The sequence below is a fragment of the Dipodomys spectabilis genome, unplaced genomic scaffold (assembly GCF_019054845.1).
Source record: "Dipodomys spectabilis isolate Male_0828 unplaced genomic scaffold, ASM1905484v1 ptg000018l, whole genome shotgun sequence".
Classification (NCBI taxonomy): Eukaryota; Metazoa; Chordata; class Mammalia; order Rodentia; family Heteromyidae; genus Dipodomys; species Dipodomys spectabilis.
The window spans coordinates 6891935-6911927 of NW_024870695.1; the positions used below are offsets into that span (position 1 = coordinate 6891935).

Consider the following 19993-nt stretch of genomic DNA (forward strand, 5'->3'; position numbering starts at 1 on the left):
CCCTACCATCCCTTCCCTCCCACCTGTTCACTAGTTTTGTGTGTGTGTGTGTGTGTGTGTGTGTGTGTGTGTGTGTTGTAACATGTAGAGTTTATTCATAGAAAGAAGCAAGCTGAGCCAGGCGCTGGTGGCTCACGCCTATAATCCTAGCTACTCAGGAGGATTGCGGTTCAAAGCCAGCCCGAGCAAGAAAGTCCGTGAGATTCTTATCTCCAGTTAACCACCAGAAAACTGGAAGTGGTGCTGTGGCTCAAGTGGTAGAGTACTAGCTGAGGAGCTGAGGGACAGTGCCCAGGCCCAGAGTTCAAGACCCACTACCGGGGCTGGGAAGGTGGCTCAGTGGTAGAGTGCTTGTCTTGCATGCATGAGGCCCTGTTTTTTTTTGGGGGGGGTGGGTTCATTTCTCTTAACATCATCTTTTTTTTTTTTAATTAATTTTATTTTATTTGTGAACATACTGTACAGAGGGGTTACAATTACATGGGAAGGATAATGCGTACATTTCTTACCAAGCATTGCAACCTCCTCCTTTGGTTTACCCTTCACATCCCTTCCCAGCCTCCCCCCTCCCCCCCAATCCCAATCCTTCTCCCCCCCCCCCCCCCCCCCACCGACGTTGTAAAGCTCGTTTTGGACGTGACAACTTGTACTTCTCATTGTTGCAACAGGTCCACCTGTATCCTTAAACAACTGGTTTTTCCCCATCTCCTCCACAAGTTATACTGACATCAAATATAGTGAAAGCAGGGGTTATACTGTGGGGGAGGGACATACAAAGCAACAAAGAGATAATCTTATAAATGCGTTAGAAACACATGCATGAAAGAAAAAAACATTAAAATACATATCTAAGGGTTCATTTTCCTGATATCACATTATCTGACCTTTTCTGCTTGACTCATACATATACTAGATATTGCAAATAAGGGAAACCATGGGACCTATGTTTCTTTGGAGGCCCTGGGTTTGATTCCTCAGCACCACATAAGCAGAAAAAGCCAGAAGTGGTGCTGTGGCTCAAGTAGAGTGCTAGCCTTGAGCTGAAGAGCTGAGGGACAGCGCCCAGACCCAGAGTTCAGACCCCACGACCAGCAAAAAGAAAAAAAAAAAAAGACTCACTACCTACAAAAAAAGAAAGAAAGAAACAAAGGAGCAAGCTGGGTGAGGTGGCACATATCTAACTGCTTGGGAGGCTAGGATTAAAGGAAGCCCTTCTCTTGTATTTTCTTGTTGTTGTTGTTTATTTTTATTTATTTATTTATTAATTTATTATTTATTTATTTTTGTTGGTCATGGGGCCTGAACTCTGGGCCTGGGCACTGTCCCTCAGTTCTTTGGCTCAAGGCTAGTGCTCTACCACTTGAGCCACAGCGCCACTTCCAACTTTTTCTGCTTATGTGGTGCTGAGGAATCAAACCCAGGGTCTCATGCATGCAAGGCAAACATTCTACCACTGAGCCACCTTCCCAGCCTTGTTGTTGTTGTTTATATAGCCTACAGATCCCTGTTTAGGACTTGGTGAATTCCTTCCATTTGAAGCATAGGGTCAGGCATTTGCTGACAGTGCGCCAGTAAGAGGTGGCTGTGGTCTAGAGGGAACTCGCCTCCACCTCCCTCCATGTCCAGCCCACAGATGCTAGCTTGCTCCTCTTCTCTGGCACTTAGCAGCTGAAGGGTTCCAGCAGGGTATGGGTAGGGAGTTCAAAAGCTGTGATGCAAATTTGCTTTCAGAGAGCAGCAGGATAACAAATTCTGTAAACACAAAATGATGGTGCCTATGTACCAGACTGGAATGCCTATCAGAAAGGCTCCAGGAAGTTAGGGGATGGGCCTTAGGGAGGTTCCCCTTTTTTGAAGTAAAATGCTTTATCACATTTCTGTATGAACTTGTTTGTGCAATGGATGAGAAATGTAAACCACACATGCTAACTTGTACTGAGCACAGGGCCAGTGTCAACTAATTCCACACATCCCACATTTCAAATCCATACATTCTTTTCACAGATAAGGAGACTGAGCCAGAGAGGCCAGGAGTGAGTGAAATAGTAAGGTCTGTTTGTTCCTTGCATGGTCCTTTACCGATGCCAGGCGTATCTTAATTATCACAAGTAATGTAATTATTAATATCATCAGACAGGAACTCACCATCTAATCCAAGGCGGAGCACATTACAGTATTTATCAATTTATTCAGTCAGGTTTGTTGCTTTAGAATTTTAATGATCTAGCTGGACAACGGTGGCTCCCACATGTAATTCTAGGTACTCAGGAGGCTGAGGTCTAATGATCGCAGTTCAAAGCCAGCCTGGGCAAGAAAATCTGTGCGACTCTTTATCTCCAATTAATCACAGGAAAAGCCAGAAGTAGAGCTTGAATGGTAAGTACTAGCCTTAATCAAAAGGAGCTCAGGAGCCGGGCGCTGGTGGCTCACGCCTGTAATCCTAGCTACTCAGGAGGCTGAGATCTGAGGATCGCGGTTCAAAGCCAGCCCGGGCAGGAGAGACCATGAGACTCCTATCTCCAATAAATCACCAGAAAACAGGAAGTGGTGCTGTAGCTCAAGTGGTAGAGCGTTCGCCTTGAGCTGAAGAGCTGAGGGACAGTGCCCAAGCCCAGAGTTCAAGCCCCACGACCGACCAAAAAAAAAAAAAAAGGAGCTCAGGATAGCACCCAGGCCCAGAGTTCAAGCCTCAGGACTAACAAAACAAAACAAAAATAATGATGATGATCTGAACTTCTTGTCCTATTTGCTACAAAAAAAAAAAAAAAATTTTTTTTTGGTTGTGGGGCTTGAACTCTGGGCCTGGGTGCTGTCCCTGAGCTCTTCAGTTCAAGGTGAGTACTCTACCACTTGAACCACAGCACCACTTTCAGTCTTCTGGTGGTTAATTGGAGATAAAAGTCTCATAGACTTTCCTGCCCAGGCTGCCTTTGAACCACAATCCTCAGATCTCAGCCTCTTAAGTAGCAAGGATTACAGGTGTGTATCACCTGTTCCCAGCCAGCTACAAATATTTTTCCCATTAGTTTTTTATTTGAAAGTTTTGGTTTGGGAAATGTGTGTGTGTGTGTGTGTGTGTGTGTGTGTGTGTGTGTGTGTGTGTGTGTTGTGGGGCTTGAATTTAGGGCCTGGGCACTGCCCCTGAGATTTTTTGTTTAAGGCTAGTGCTCTACCATGTTGAGCCACAGCGCCACTTCTGGCTTTCTGATGGTTAATCAGAGATAAGAATCTCATGGACTTTCCTACTCAGGCTGGCTTTGAACTTTGATTCTCAGATCTCAGCCTCCTGAGTAGCTAGGATTACAGGTGCCATTGGGCACCGGCTGGGAAATATCTTTATATATATCTTTACTCCACACCTTGGCCTTTTTGGTAAGGATTGCAAAAGAACCCTGGAGTACGATTGAGTTCACTCCTTCCTTGGAATTCCTCCAGCTGCTCCCATAACCAGCCCTACCTAGTCTAGTCTGTTCTTCAATAGGCCTTTAGCACAATTTAACATCTACCCATCTGTAGTTGGCCAACTTTGAACAAAGCTGCAAAAAATACAATAAATAAATGAATAAAAGATGCAAATATGTACATATGTATATTTCAAGTTAAGAATATATTTTGCCAGGCATTGGTGTCTCATACCTATAATCCTAGCTACTAAAAAGGCTAAAATCTGAGGATCATGGTTCAAAACCAGCCCAGTCAGAGAAATCCATGAGACTCTTATTTCCATTTAACCACACATACCAAAAAAAGCTGGAAGTGGATCTGTGGTTCAAGTGGTAAAGTGCCAACCTTGAGCATAAAAACTAAAGGATAGCACCTAGGTTCTGAGTTCAAGACCCAGTACTGTCTCTTTCTGTCTCTGTCTCTCTGTCTCTCTGTCTGTCTGTCTCTCTCTCTCTCCCTCTCTCTCTCTCACACACACAAACCCATTTTAATGATTATAAAAATGATATCTTCTATTTAAAGTTGATAATTGAAACAATACAAAAAAATCTTCCCTCCTCCAATTTCGTGGCCAGACACTGGTAGCTCACGCCTACACTCCTAGATACTCAGGAGGCTGCAATCCAAGGATCTCCATTCAAAGCCAGCCTGGCCAGAAAAATCCTAGGAAATTCTATTTCCAATTAACCAGCAAAATGTTGGGCTAGGGGTATGACTCAAGTGGCAGCAAAGACACAAGGGGTGTACTTCGTAATTCAGTTCCCAGGTAAGAAAGTGGAATGAGTCCCTACAGTACTTAGACCTTAAATGGCTGCACAGGGACCTAGACTCGCAGTTCCATCTACCCTGTGGCTGCCCTGGTCCCTGGGAGGGTTGCACACACTTCTGTCCCTGCATCTGCTCTGCCATGGCTGCGGCTAGTGCCCCACCTCCTTCCAGCTGAGGGGAGTATGTGACCTCATTTTCCCTTTACAACTGTCCTTGACTTTCTGCAGGACCCCAATGTGATGGGGTCACAAGCCTTGACCCTCCCAAAAGGCCTTTTCCAGCACCCCCTCTTCTCCACACACCTCCTTTCCAGGGAAGACCTGACCCAGGATCCAGAAAGAAGTTTACTTTGTACAACTACTTAGAGATAATGTTTTTAAATATAAATTTAATAAAAAGTTCAAAGACACAAATGGTAGTTTTGGGAGATGAAGAAGGCACTCGTGGGGATGGGATAAGGACAGTGCATCTGGACTCTGGGTTTATTTTTCTTTTCTTCTGAAGAGTTTAAACACTAGAGTCCTTGGCCTTCTTTTCTCTTATCGTTGCTTCTTATCCCAAGTGCAGAATGCAGTATCTTCTAAGCCTGGTTCCCAGGCTGTGCTGTGAAAACCAGATTCTCTTGCTTCAATACCAAGACCCAATAGTGGCTTCTTTCCCACATCAGCATTCTCTACCTCAAGCCTCCCTGAAACCCACAGGACCTCCCCACACCACACCAGACTCTGAGAGTGAGGCACAGGCTCAGAGCTCAAGAGCCCAGGTATTTGAACCTTTCTATCTCCAGAGTCCAGAGTCGCCTGCCCCAGCCCTCTGGTGGGAGCAGTGTTTTCATGACCTTGTTCTTGCAGAAGTCAGGTTTTTGTGTTTTTCTTTTCAAAGTAAACACTTATTTAATCTTGAATGATAGTTCAAAGATAATTTATTTCCCAGGCCAAAAAGCAAAAAAGATTCTAAATTCACTTGACTGTATTTAGTGCTATGCTGTGCTTTTATACTGATAAGAACAGATACTGCACTTGATCTTAGCCAAAAGGCTAAGATGATGCTATGCTTTTAGAACCAAGCAAATCATTCTTGAAGTCAGGTCAGGATGGTGAATAGAGCAAAAGCTCGCTCTGTGATGTCATGTTGTCCTCCTTTGTGTGGTCTTTCACACATGTCTCATAAAAGCATACAACTACATCATAGGCAACATAGTGGATACAGATCAGTGAACCCCTCCATTCTCCGCCCCCCCCCCCCCCCCAGGGACCATCATCTAATAAGGACTCTGTAGGTTGGAGAGAAACCCTTACCCTTTGATTTCAAGTGTTTTTAAAATATAACTTACCTATCCAGAAATAGGATAGAATGCTAATGTTAATATTGTGTGTGTGTGTGTGCATGCGCGCACACGCACAATGATACTGGGACTTGAACTCAGGGCCTGGGCTCTGCCCCTTAGCTTTTCGCTCTAGGCTGGCACTCTACCATTTGAGCTGTACCTCCACTTCCCCTCCTTTTGGTGATTATTAGAGATAAAGTCTCATGGATTGTGCTTCCTGGGCTGGAGATCCTCTGGTCTTAGCCTCCTGAGTAGTTAGGATTACAGTTGTAAAATTGGCAAATACTAATATTTCAGATTTGACCTTTTCACAAGCCATTACCTTTTTGTGTAATTCTCAATGCACTTCTTTTGTCTGGGTATCTAGATTTTTGTTTTTCTTATTTAGAAAGCTAATATAAATTTTCCTTACGGAAAGCTGGAAGTGGCAGGAGGGCCTAAAGGAGGTCTTCATTTCCATTCAGGTGGCCAGGGAGGAGGAATTCTAATAAGTAAGCTGTTGGTTGCCTCCGGTCTCTTGTCTCTGTAGCCACTTTGTGGAAATGAATTTGAAAACAAAATTCTGATTTCCCAGATTGGTGCCAATGTCTTGTAACAAATTCACCCATGCACTCATTTATGCATTCATCCTCCTAACAAGCTAGGAATGGCAGGCAGGCAGTGTGTGGCTGGGACCCTACTGGGGTTGGTATCAGTGGATTCACAGAAGAACCACAGATAAGAAACAAATGGGTCTCATCAGCCTTGGGGACCTGCTTTAATGAGCGTTGGCCGAGGTGATGGTGACGTTGTCCTGGGCCTGGACGCGCCCCTCTCCACCCACGGGTTTGGGTTACATTCCGGAATTGTGTCCTTGTGGCTGGGTCAATGGGGTTGGATTGTGCTGGCCCAGAAAGCCACTTCCTGCCGCCACCAGACCCGCTGTCCTTGTGAACGTCCCCCACCGGGGAAGGAGGCGGCTCTTGGTGCTGTTTATTTTGGCTGCGGGCTTGGCAGACGGCTCACCCACCCGCCCTCCGCCCCTGCGGCCTTGCAGACCCGGCCTTGGCCTCCTGAGTGGGCAGAGCCTGGGCTGGGGGTGTGTGGTGTGGCATGTGGCAGCTGCCAGGATGTGAACCCCCAGACCCGAGGGGCTCCACGCCCCAGACCCTGGGTATCTGGGCTAGGCAGGGATCAAGGGGTCAAAGTGTGCCTGCTTCTGGTATGCTCTGGCCGGGGGTTCCACGCTGGAGTGGGAGCTGAGGAAAGGCTACACCTCCAAAACTGTCCAAAAGTGGAGGATGAGGGAGGGGGCTCCCCTCCAGTTACAGTCTTACTGGGTGAATCCCCTATTCATCCAGCAAGATGGAGCCTGGGAAAGGGCTGGCTGAAAATAGGATGCTTGGGTCTGCAGAAGAGGAAAGCCAGCAGGGGATGAGATCAAACACTAAGTCTCAGGGAGAGGGTGAGCACCCCTGCAGTCAGATCCCACTAACCCTGTCCCTTGGGGGCTGGGGACCATCCAACCTGCAAGGGAGGGGGAGTCACCCTTGTAGATTTCCATGGATTCTTCACCACCCCCTAAACTTTCCCTTTGTCCTGCATTGAATAGGCGAAGGCCACTGCTGCACCCCTTTCTCGGACAGTTTGTTTGCTTGATTTTTCACTACTGGGCTTGAACTCAGTACATGGGCGCTGTCTCACTTGAGTTACAGCTCTACTTCTGGTTTTTTGGTAGTTAATTGGAGATGAGTCTCTCAGACTTTCCTGCCAAGGTTAGCTTTGAACTATGGTCCTCAGACTTCAACTTCCTGAGTAGGAAGAGTTACAGGTGTGAGCCACTGGTGCCCAGCTTGTTTATTTGCAAGTCAAGGTTTCCCTGTGTAGCTCAGGCCAGGCCAGAACTCTCTACCCTCCTGCTTCTCTCTCCCTAGTGTTGGGATTACAGACATGTGCCACCATGGCTGTGGCTCTCCACCATTTTTCCTAGAATGAAGTCTAATTACGTTGTGCAGCATGCATTTGAAGCAGAGAGAAGTGATGGTCTGCAACTGAACAGTGGAGAAAAGCCGTTGGAAAGCAAGTGACTTCACTCTAGGGCTGGAGACAGCCACAGAGCAGGGCCAGGGGCTAGGAGGTTACATGCAGGGTTTAGACACATGTAAAAGCTGCAGGCGTAAGCAAGTCTGGCCTGACTGGAACGGAAGTCAGAGATACCACACATCTGGGCTTCTACGGAAGGGGTTCTGCTTCTCCCCAACACCCCAGATCAGGGTCCACATGCCTACATGTATATGGACAGTGTCTCGCGTGGGTGGTGCTGGCTGGGGTGCAGGTCCCCAGGGTTGGCCTCTTAACAGGGAGGAGCTGGAGGCTTGTGCTGACTCAGGGACATTTCCAGGCTTGGCCTCAGGGCTAAGCAGCTCATTGAAAACAGCTGCTTCTGTTGGCTGACAGCCCTGTGGGCTGCAGGCGGCCTCTGGCTCTCCCTCAAATGACCCTTCACCTCTGCCTCTGGGAGGCTGGAAAGGGGACTGGTGGGGGAGAATCTGAGTGCTGGAGGCCCCCTCCTGTCATGCCCTCTGGACCATATCAGGTCCCTTCTGTCCCCAGCTCTCCAGGATAGCTATACCAGATGGTTGCTGAGCCCCAGATTCCTGTGTCTGGCCTTTGCTCCCGCTCCTGCTGCTTATGCCTCTCTGTTGGGTTTTGTTGGCTGTTGCTTCTCATCCAGCAGATATTTGCTGAGAGTCTGCTGTATGCCAGGCACTGAGAAGATGAACTTCTCATCTGCCCCTTCCGTGGTGATGTCTTCAACTTGTAACAGCTATCGGCTGGCTGGTCCAAGGTCAGATCTCTGGCTGTCTTTGCAACTAAGCCGAGACTGGAGATTTTCTCCCAAGAGAGAAGCTGTGGTCAAGCCTTTCCACTCAGCTTCAGACCCCACAGAGGCAATTCGTGTCAGATCTGAAGGGAAAGGAAGCCGTGGCGAGGGAAGAGATGGGGGGATGGGCAGCCCAATACAGGACAGATCACTTTAATTTCTACTTGATTTGGAACAGGAATAAATTTCCTGAATGATGCTCTGGGGAATGCAGGTATAGGAGGTGTGGATTATAGGTGCTTGTTTTTTTTTTTTTCCCTATCATTGATTGCTTTGTGACAGGAATCTCTTTGTGATTGCATCTCAGAGATTCTTGTCGCTGGAAAGTATGGCAATCCAACACCTGCACTCCCCCAACTCTCCCCCCTGCCCCCCCAATTAAGCAGTATAGTGCAAGGTTGACTGATATGCACATTTGTTGGTTGGTGGTTTGTAATTTTCTCATGGATTGCATCAAGAGTTCAGTCTCTCCGTCTTCCTTGTAAACAGCATGAAGTCAGAGGCCACATCATCCTGCTCATTTTTAGTTTCCCTGTACTCCTGTAATGCTTATCATCAGCATGGGATGTGAGAAAGCTCCTCAGGGAGCAGCTAGAAGAATGAGGAGAATTGGCTGGGTGGGAGAAGGACCCAAACTCTTCAGAGACAATCTCAGTATTGCTACTGACTCAAGAAGCTGATCTGACACAGGAAGGTCCTGGGTCAATAACCACCTCAAGAATAAAGACAAGGAACCCGTGTTTGGGATGTGAAAAGGTCTCTGGCTCTAAGGCATAGGGCTGTGTATTTATTGGGATTTGTTGTTGTTTTTGTTTAGCCAAGATAGAAACCCAGTGTAAATCAACTCAGGAAAAGTATGTCTAGTGAGCAATTGGTTGCTTGTGCCTGTAATCCTAGCTACTCAGGAGGCTGAGATCTGAGGATTGTATTTGGAAGCCACCCTGGGTGGGAAAGTCTGTGCGAGTCTTTTTGTTGTTGTTGGTGGTGGTGGTGTGGGGCTTGAACTCTGGGCTTGGATGCTGTCCCTGCACTCTTCAATTCAAGGTGAGCACTCTGCCGCTTGAGCCACAGTGCCACTTCAGATTTCTAGTGGTTTATTGGAGATGAGTCTAACGAACTTTCCTGCCCAGGATAGCTTTGAACCGTGATCCTCAGATCTCAGCTTCCTGAGTAGTTAGGATTACAGGCGTGAGCCACTGGCTCCCGGCTACGCGACTCTTTTTTTTGCCAGTCCTGGGGCTTGAACTCAGGGCCTGGGCATTGTCCCTGAGCTTCTTTTGCTTAAAGCTAGCACTCTACTACTTGAACCACGGTGCCATTCTGGCTTTTTCTGCTTATGTAGTACTGAGGAATCAAATCCGGGGCTTCATGCATGCTAGACAAGCACTCTATTACTAAGCCACATTCCTAGCCTTGTGAGACTCTTATCTCCAATTAACCACCATAAAACTGGAAGAGGAGCTGTGCCTCAAAGTGGTAGAGCACTAGCCTAGAGTAGAAGAGCCAGGGACAGTGCCCAGGCCCTGAGTTCAAGTCCCCAAACTAACAAAAAATAAATAAAATAAAATAAAGAAAAAAAGAATATAATCCTGAGCAATTCACAGGATTGCTCCAAGAACTCAGAAAAGAGATTGGATGTCCAGCACCTCTAAAAGTCATTCAGTCTCCTTCTAGTTCTCAGCTTAGCTCAGACTTTTTGTTTCTTTTTGTACTTATCCTTTTGGGTAGGCAACATGGCCACCATAATCTAGCAAGCTCAAAAGAAAAGGAAAACTATGTGTTCCAGGGACAAGTTCTTGAGTATGTGCACAATGACATCGTTGTGGCTAGGGAGATGGATGCTGTCATTAGCCATTAGTAAGTCTTGAGCCCACCCATATAGCTGTAGCTTCTTCCTATTTATAGAAGGGAATAGGCCTGATTTCAATGGCTTATAATTCTAGTGGCCTATAATTCTAGCTACTTAGGAGGCTGAGACTAGTTCAAAGAAGCTAGCACAGGTAAGTTGGAGACAGTCCTCTCTAATTAACCAGCAAAAGGCCCATCTGGAGGAACAGCTCAAGTGATAGAGCAGCAGCCATTAGCAAGCTCAGTGGGTGTGAGACTTATGAGTTCAGTCCTTTAGTACCAGCAAGCAAGCAAACAAGCAAGAGAGAGAAAGAAAGAAAGAAAGAGAAAGAGAGAAAGGAAGAGAGGCAGGAAGAGAAGGAAAAATGAAATGTAAAGTTTCCTGGGTAGACAAAAAATGCAAAGTGAATGTGGACAGCTCAGCAAGGTTAAAGATGTCTATGAGATGCAGAGCTCCACACTGACGGGCCATATGAAAATAAAGGGCAGAAACACATCTGTGTCATTCACTATGTGTTCTCTATGAAGTGCTCAACAAGTATTTGTTGAATGGATGAGCAGTGGTGTTCAGTGCACAGCTTTCTGCCTCACTTCATTCATGTATTCATCTGCAGAACAGGCACATACTGAGCCACCACTTGATGCATAGCACACTGTACCAGGCATGGGATGGTTACCACCAAAACACTGTTCAATTCAAGGCCAGTCCCAAGATCCCAGGGAAGGGCCCATGCTCTCAGAGGTGGGCATTTTCATTTCTTGTCTTGACATCTGATGCCCCCAAACAAGTGCAGTCATATGGGTGTGGTGAAGCTAGAAGGGCCCTGTCGCTTTGGGGAGGGGGACATAAGCCCCTTCAGTTTCCTTTGCCTGCTTCCATGAGCTCAGTAGGAGCACAGGCACAAAGAATGCAGAGCAGTTCTTAGCACGGCTGCGTATCTTCCTCCTCTCCTTACAGTCCTGCTCAGCCAAGCTGCACTCCTGCTCTCCTCCATTGCCTCCTAGGGAAATAACTTCCCCTCTCTCTGAGAACCAAGCTTACCCCTACACCTGGGGTTTGACATGCTCTTTCAAAAGCCCTCAGTCCAATGTGACAGAGTGCCAGAATCTACTTGAGAGGGCAGGAACCATGGCTCAGTAGTAGAGTGTCAGACTAGCAAGCATGTGAGCTGTGAGTTCAAATCCAGCACCACCAAAGGTGGGGGGAGGGTGGGAGGGAAGAGAGCTGCTCAAGAGTCTGAGATCTGAAGATCAAGGTTTGAAGCCAGCCCAGGCAGGAAAGGCTACAAGACTCTTATCTCTAATTAACTACCCAAAAAGCTCCAAGTGGAGTTGTGGCTCAAGTGGTAAAGTATTAGCCTTGAGCGAAAGAGCTCAGGGGCAATGCCTAGGCCCTGAGTTCAAGTGCAGGGCCAGCACACACACACACACACACACACACACACACACACACACACACACACACACACACACACACACACACGTCTCCATCTACAAGAATTCACCAATCTGTATGCCTTTGTTCTGTTTCTGGCTCCTTGTTCTTTTCCAATTTGCTTCCATGACAGTTTTAGAACCTGCCTTCACCCTCTGCCATATTCTTCAGAGCTCAGTTCTGAGTTGATCTTCCAGCACAAAACTCCCTCTGACACTTCAGACTCCTGGGGCTTAACGGCTTGTTTGCCCTTGTGTCCTGCAGTGTTCGAAGCCACTATCTGTCTCTACCCTGAATTACACCTCGATAAGGGCAAGCATGGTGTTGGGCCCTTTGTTTCTTTGCAGCTTCAGCACTGCTGTGCATGCAGCAAGTGCTCCAGGAAGTTAGGTGGTGGATTTAAACCCAGAACCTAGGACATCAGAGGGAGGAAGAAACAAGAGGCATTGGAAGGTACTGTGATTGGACCTCCTCAGCTTCCTCTTCTGTCAGGAGGTGGGCCTGATCCCAGGGGTGGTCTTTGCCAGCTACTTCTTTGTGACCCTTCAGTTGTCATTTGTTAAAACCTCTGCAGTCTGGCTGGCTGGGGTTGGTGCCCACATGGCTCTTCTGGCTGGGAAGGAGGGAGAGGATATTGTCCTCTTGGGCTGTGGTGAGCTCTTGTGAAGTTTGGGGCCTTTTTATCCAGTCTTATCTGTAAGAAGCATCTGTAAAAACAAGTAATTCTTTTCTGGTCTCAGATCCTTTCTCTATCCCCTGCTGAGGGTTACTTTCAGTTACTACAAGCTGTCTGTCCTCTCTGACTAGAATCTGAGAATAAACTACCCAGACTTAAAGGAAGTTTGGACATGGCTGGATTAGGCCTGGGCCAGTACATTGTTTCTGGAGGGTTGTTAGAGAGTGTCTCAGTTCATTTTGGTCTGCTGTTAAAAAATATATTCCATAACAGCTGGTTGCTGTTAGCTCACCACTGTAATCCTAGCTACTCAGGAGGCTAAGATCTGAGGATCGTGGTTCAAAGCCAGCCCAGGCAGGAAAGTCTGTGAGACTCTTATCTCCAACTAACCACCAACAAAAAGCTAGAGTGTAAGTTGTGGCTCAAGTGGTAGAGTGTTGGCCTTAAGCACAAAAGCTCAGGCATAGAGCCCAGACCCTGAGTTCAAGTCCCAGGACTGGCATTCAAATAAACAAACAAAACATAAATAGGAGAAATAGAAACAACAAGCTTGTTACAGATTTTTTTATTTTTATTTTTGTGCCAGTCCTGGAGCTTGAACTCATAGCTTGGCACTATCCCTTCATTTTTTTCACTCAAGGCTGGCACTTTACTACTTGAACCACAGCTCCACTTCTGCTTTTGCTGGTGGTTAACTAGAGATAAGAGTATCTTGGATTTACTTGCCTGCACTGGCTACCATCTCTGATCCTTGGCTCTCAGCCTCCTGAGTAGCTAGGATTATAAGTGTGAGCCACTGGTGCCCAGCTTGCCTGACTTCCCTCCCTCCCTCCCACGCTCTGCCCCCTCTTCCTTCCTTCCCTCCTTCCTTCCCTCCTTCCTTCCTTCCTTCCTTCCTTTCTTCCTTGCTTGCTTGCTTTCTTGCTTTCTTTCTTGAACTCAGGGCCTGAGTGCTGTCCCAGAGTCTCTTTGTGCTCCACTAGCACTCTGTCACTTGAGCCACAACACCACTTCCAGTTTTTGAGTGGTTAATTGGAGATGAGGGTCTCACGGGAACTTTTCTGCAGGGCTGGTTTCAAACCGAGATCCTTAGCCTCCTGAGTAGCTAGGATTACAGGCATGAGCCACCAATGCCCTGCCTGGCTTTCTTATAGTTATGGAGGATAAGAAACCCAAGATCAAGGAGCCAGCAGTTTCAGAGAGACCACCGTCTCATGGTAACCTCACATTGGTGGGGAGGGTGAGGGTCTCCCTAGGGTCTCTTTTATTTATAAGGACATTAATTATAGTCTCCAGTGATTTGCTTTCCTGACCTCCCAGAGGACCTACATCCTAATCCATCACCTTGGGGGATATGATTTCAACCTAAATAGCAAAAGCGAAGGAGCCGGCTAAGGCAGGAGCCCAGTGAGAAGGGGATTTGCGGCAGAAGCTATTCTGATAGCCCACCTCATGTATATCTTGCCAAAGAGGATTTCCATCCTTAGTGCTGTCAGGGAATAGGGGAACCCTGTCCCCATCAGCCTACCGTGGTGTTTTGAACACTTAATGACAAAAGTTTATGATGCTGGGCTTTAGAAAAATTCATCTGGTAAGTGGGACAAAAGGATCAGAAAGGCAGGCTAGTTGGTGGTGATCTTGATGCATATGCTTGTTCATTCAATACTTATTAGGCATTACTATGTGTCAGGCAGGGTTATAGGTGCTGGGGAATACAGTGGTGGAAAAATGTACAGAGAGACCTCCGGACACAGAAAATCAACAGAGTGTATCAGTCAGTTTTGTGTTCTGGAATGCCAAGGTATCTAGAATGTCTAGAGGTGTCTGGAATGGCCAAGGATGCTTTATGGACTCAGGATAAAATATGAAATATGGTTGTTCAGAGGCACTGGCGACTAATTAAAACCCAATGGATGGAGGAGGAAAAAGGCCTTGGGTGTGTGTGGGGGGTGGGGGAGGTGGGAGATTGACATGTAGAACCAGCTTTTTCCCCTGAGCATACTGCCCAATCTGAGCTCATCGGATGGAGTGGTTTTTTTCTGGGCTGCAGAAACAGGTCTGAGTTACAAGCTACTAGAAAGGGTAAACACAGAGGAAAAATCCTATAGCCATAGACATTCCCCTCAAGCCCTCTATGATTCCTAACTTGTACCAAGCCCACCAAGCCCAGCAGGAACCAGGAGGCAGGGTTTCCATTGTTACTGGTACTGAGAACTAGGAACTTGGAATTCAAGTTCCACCACGATGGCCTGCTGATCAATAGAGTTTCTTTTTGAAACCTCAGAAGGGCCTCATCTTTCTTGATTAAATCCAAGGCTAAGAGCCACACCCTAAGATTTAAGGCAAAACCCAAACAACTCCACCCTGGAAAAAGCTTAAAATCAAGCCTCAGGATCAAAGTGCTCCATTGCCAGAAAAAAACCCAATGTAGTTTATAGGAAGACTGAAAAAAAATCAGATTCCTATCTATAATATCCATCATATGATTAAAAAAAATTTATCCACCAAGCTGAGTGTGGGTGGCTGACACCTGTAATCCTAGCTACTCAGGAGGCTGAGATTCCAAGGATTGCAGTTCAAAGCCAGCCCAGGCAGGAAAGTCAGTGAGACTCTCATCTCCAATAAACTACTCAGAAAAAGCTGGAAGTGGCACTGTGGCTCAAATGGTAGAGCATTAGCCTTGAGCAAAAAAGAGCTCACGGAACCCTATTACACTGCTGGTGGGAATGTACACTTATACACCCACTTTGGAAAGCAGTCTGGAGGGTCCTTAGAAAGCTAAAGATTGACCTCCCTTACGACCCAGTCATACCACTTCTAGGCATCTACCCTGAACAACAGGAACCAATATACAAGGACACGTGCACCTCTATGTTTATTGCAGCACTGTTCGCAATAGCTAGGATATGGAAACAACCTAGATGCCCCACCACAGATGAATGGATCCAAAAATTGTGGTATCTATACACAATGGAATATTATGCAGCCATTAGAAATGACAAAATAATGGCATTTGCAGGGAAATGGATGGAGCTAGAAGGAATCATGTTGAGAGAGGTAAGCCAAGAGCAAAGAGGCAAACGGTACATGGTCTCCCTGATAAGTGGATGCTAAATCCAAAATGTTAGGTGATACGACAAAACTAACAGGACTTAAGAAACAAAGAACTCCCACTCATCTAGTCGAACCACTACTAAATATCCCCATGCTGCTGATCACATGTATGGTGTATCTGTGTACACCGTTATATGTTATAGACTGTGATAGACAATTTGCTCCAGGAAAGTTAGAATGAACTTGTGACTTTAAATGAGCATCATTATTCCACAATACTGTGAAATTTGGGAAATTATGTAATCACTTAATCACAATTAAAAAAAAAACAAACCTCGGGGAAGGTAGGGAGGGAAAGGATGGTAGGGGGAAAACAATGGAGGGGGTAACAATGCTCAATAGGAAGTGTACTCATTACCTTGCTCATGTAACTGTAACCCTCTGTATAGTATCTTTACAATAAAAAATTAAAAAAAAAAAAAAGCTCACGGACAGACTTCAAGCCCCAGGACCAGCAAACAAAACAAAACAAAACACCCCCAAAACAAACCAAAAAATGTACAATGACTAGTATGTAATAAAATTATTAGACACTTACCCATAATGTCTAGTATATAATGAATGCTAATTCCTAGACATGTAGGCTGGAGAAAGTGACCCAAAACCAAGAAAAGAGAATCAATAGGTACAGTCTTTCAGAGAACCCAATCATTCAACACAGTGAAGAGAATTATGATGAAGCAATATGATAGAGAATAACTGGTTACTGAGAAGGAATTTAAGTAAGAGAGAGACTTACCTAACTTACATTGTTTATTTTCCTTTGACTAAGACAGACACTTCAAATATATAAATGCTAATTGCATTTCACATATTTAGCTCTCTATGCATGCCTTTCATTTTCTATTGGATTGGTGATTTTGTCTTTGTAATGTATTCATTTGTTTATTGTGGCAGAAGCTCTTGGTTTTTTTATTTTTGTTTTATATTAAGGAATTAACCCTTTGCCTCTACCAGGTTACATATCATTTAATCCTTTGAATTTTGCCTTTGCTTTTGGCATTCATCCTGCCATGGGAAAAAATTCTCCTACCATTAAACTCATCACTGCTTTCTTTAAGGCCTTCAACACTCCAGTATTGTTTAACTTTTTTTGAGGAATTTATCTACATCTTTAAAAGATGATTCTGATCTAGGTGCAGCTAGTGTAGGTAGTCAGGAAACTGAGATCTGAGGATCACCGTGTGTGTGTGTGTGTGTGTGTGTGTGTATCTTTAAAAGATGATTCTGATCTAGGTGCAGCTAGTGTAGCTAGTCAGGAAACTGAGATCTGAGGATCACCGTGTGTGTGTGTGTGTGTGTGTGTGTGTGTGTGTGTGTGTGTGTGTGTGTGTGTGTGTGTGTGTGTGTGTGTGTGTGTGTGTGTGCGCGCGTCTCCTAGAGCTTGAACTCAGGGCCTGTGCTCTGACTCCGAGATGTTTTTGTTCAAGGTTAATGTTTACCACTTGAGTCACAGCTCCATTTCCAACTTTTTAGTGGTTAATTGGAGATGAGTCATACAGAATTTCCTGTCTTGTCTGACTTTGAACCTCCGGAGGATCACATTTTTGGGGGGGGAGGGGGGTCCGGTTGTGGGGCCTTAACTCTGGGCCTGGGCACTGTCCCTCACCTCTTCAGCTCAAGGCTAGCACTCTACCACTTGAGCCACAGCGCCACTTCTGGCTTTTTTCTTATGTGTTGCTGAGGAATCGAACCCAGGGCCTCATGCATGCAAGGCAAGTGCTCTACCACTGAGCTACCTTCCCAGCCCCCGGAGGATCACATTTTGAAGCCAGCACAGGCACACAAATCCTCCAATCCCCTTATCTCCAATTAATCAGCAAAAAGGTAGAAGTAAAGGCATGGATCAAGTGGTTGAGTGCCAACCTTGAGCAAAATAAGTAAGCAAAGAGCACAAGAACACCTTGAGTTCAAGTTCTACTACTAACAAAAAAATAAAAAAAAGAAAAGAAAATCATTCTGGCTATTCATAGAAAATGGACCCTAGAGAAATTATAAGGCCAGCATGGGAGAACATAAAGAGATGGGGTTTGGTCTCTATAGAATAAGTAATTTTTTTTACTCTATCTCTTATTAACCTGCAAGTCTGGTCTTCAAATTGCTCACTGCCCTTAGTCAGTTTCTTTTCTTTTGTTTCTTTTTTCTTTTTTTGGGGGAGGGGGGGTGTCGGTCGTGGGTCTTGAACTCTGGGCCTGGGTGCTCTCTCAGCTCTTCAGCTCACTCTACCACTTGGGCCACAGCGCCACTTCTGGCTTTTTCTGCTTATGTGGTGCTGAGGAATCGAACCCAGGGCCTCATGCATGCAAGGCAAGCACTCTACCACTGAGCCACCTTCCCTTTAGCCAGTTTCTTTACTTATAACTTCCATAACTTGTAATCATCATGATAAGGATGAACACTTTTAGTGTTCTTCTCCCAAGTACTTTCCATCTCGCAGCTGTTGTTTCACTTAATCTTTATAATAGTCTTACAATGAGAGACTGGTCATAAGGAAGTTAAGCCCTTGTCTGAGTCACACATGAAGTGGTAGAACCAGAATTTGAACACCAGCATTCCAACTCATGCTTTTGAGTCATGGAAGCAACCCTAGGTAGCTAGCCAACTTCAGTACAGCCCGGGATGAACAGTGTGAATGTGTGTATATGGTGCACTTAGAGTTCACCTCAGCTGGAGAAGAGGAAGGTGTGCAACATGGCTGACAGAGACCTGAGTTTGCTTACTATCTGGGTGACACTGTGAGTAGTAGCCAAAGTCTTTCCTCTTGTTTATTTTGTTCCTTCTCCTCTTTCTCAAGGCTAGCTCTTAGCTCTTAGCTCAAGGCTAGCACTCTACCGTTTACCAAGTGCCACTTCCAGCTTTTTTTTTTCCTGCTTATGTGGTGCTGAGGAATCGAACCCAGAGCCTCATGCATGCAAGGCAAGCGCTCCACCACTGAGCCACCTTCCCATCCCATGAAACACTATATTCCTTAGCAGTCTCCATCATTCTTAGCTCAGTTCCAGACTACCACTAATTGGTTTAGTGTCTCTGTCCCTTTAAACCTCAGGTGGCATTTCCTAATCTGTGAAGTATATTGGGAGAGGGGATTGTATTGGCCTTGTCTCTTCCACAGGGGCTCCCGGAGAGGTGGTGGAGAAGAAGATGCAAAACAGAGAGGCCCAAAACAGCCTAAATGGTGCTGTCTCAAAAATAGGGCCTGAAATAGTTATGAGGGTGTGAGTATGGTTAGGTATAGGCAGAGGATGAATGGTTTGAAAAGTTTCTAGAAGGAGAAGAGTATGGAAACCAGTGAGTGAGACAAAATGCCTGCAGGCCAGAGGGCTTTGGCAAAACTTTGGTGTGTCAGGGAGATGGAGACTGGGCCTGCAGTGTGGGGTGTGAGCAGTGTACCTCTACAACCCCTCCCCAGCTGCTCCAAAACAATTACAGGCCTGTAAGAGAGGAACAATAACTAATAATAAGCTAGAGCAACTGAAATGACATGCTATAGTAAAAGCTGTGTCAAACTTAGGAAATGTTTATTTCTGCCACTTTCCATTGATGATATATTTTCAGCTGCAGTTGACAGTGGAAAATGCAACTGCAGGTGAGGGGGAACTAATAAGTACAGGACTGGATCTGCTGCCTGCAGTTGGGTTTGCTGTGGAGTTTACATCCTAGGGGGGATGGGGCTGGACTACAGGTGGGTTGTGCCTCCCCTGGGCACAGGGGTGGGGGTGGGAGAGGCATACTAGTGCCCCTCTCTCCACCTTGAGGGGGACTACATAAGGGCTGAGTGACCGCCATATAAAGTGACTGACATTCTAGGCAATGATCAGTGTCTATTGGCTTCACCAGGCCTCAAGGGTCACCATAATAGTTTCATGTCCCACCTTCTCTTTCCTTCCAGAAGCCGACATCTTCCTCATCTTCAGCCATGGACTGCAAGGTTGTTTGGAATCTCAAGGTGCAAAGGTCCGAGTCACCCCAGCCTGCAACACCAGTCTCCCAGCCCAGCGCTGGAAGTGGGTCTCCCGGAACCGGCTTTTCAACCTGGGTGCCATGCAGTGCCTTGGCACGGGCTGGCCAGGCACCAACAGCACAGCCTCCTTGGGCATGTATGAATGTGACCGGGAGGCCCTGAGTCTCCGCTGGCAGTGCCGCACCCTGGGGGACCAGTTGTCCCATCTGCTAGGGGGCAGCGTAGGCAATGCATCCAAGCCTGGCCCCCTGGAGCGCGGAGACCACACCCACAGTGGCCAGTGGCGTATCTATGGCAGTGAGGAGGATCTGTGTGCTCGGCCCTACTATGGTGAGGAGCTGCCTGCAGGCAAGGGAAGGGTCCCTGGTGTCATGGTGACTGGAGCAATGAGGCCTTTGGTTTTCTCTGGACCACTTGGCTGTCACCTTTTTAATTATAATTGGAAGCTTTCTATTTATTTTTTTTTGGACGAGTGGGGGGTGGGGGGAGGGGATGCTGGGCCTTGAACTCAGAGCCACAACCCTACTTCCAGCTTTTTGGTGGTTATCGGAGATCAG

At 46.4% G+C, this 19993-nt stretch overlaps 1 protein-coding gene and 1 pseudogene across 1 annotated transcript in view; one reads left to right on the forward strand and one right to left on the reverse strand.

Annotated features, from left to right (window-relative positions):
* Window positions 1–19993, forward strand: part of Mrc2 (mannose receptor C type 2) — a 54870-nt gene that overhangs the window by 9691 nt on the left and 25186 nt on the right. Inside the window, exon 2 of the mRNA XM_042674007.1 lies at window positions 19365–19766. Within this exon, the coding sequence (XP_042529941.1) occupies window positions 19365–19766 (402 nt within the window). The remainder of the gene's footprint in view (window positions 1–19364; window positions 19767–19993) is intronic.
* Window positions 5096–5261, reverse strand: LOC122103613 (annotated as a pseudogene).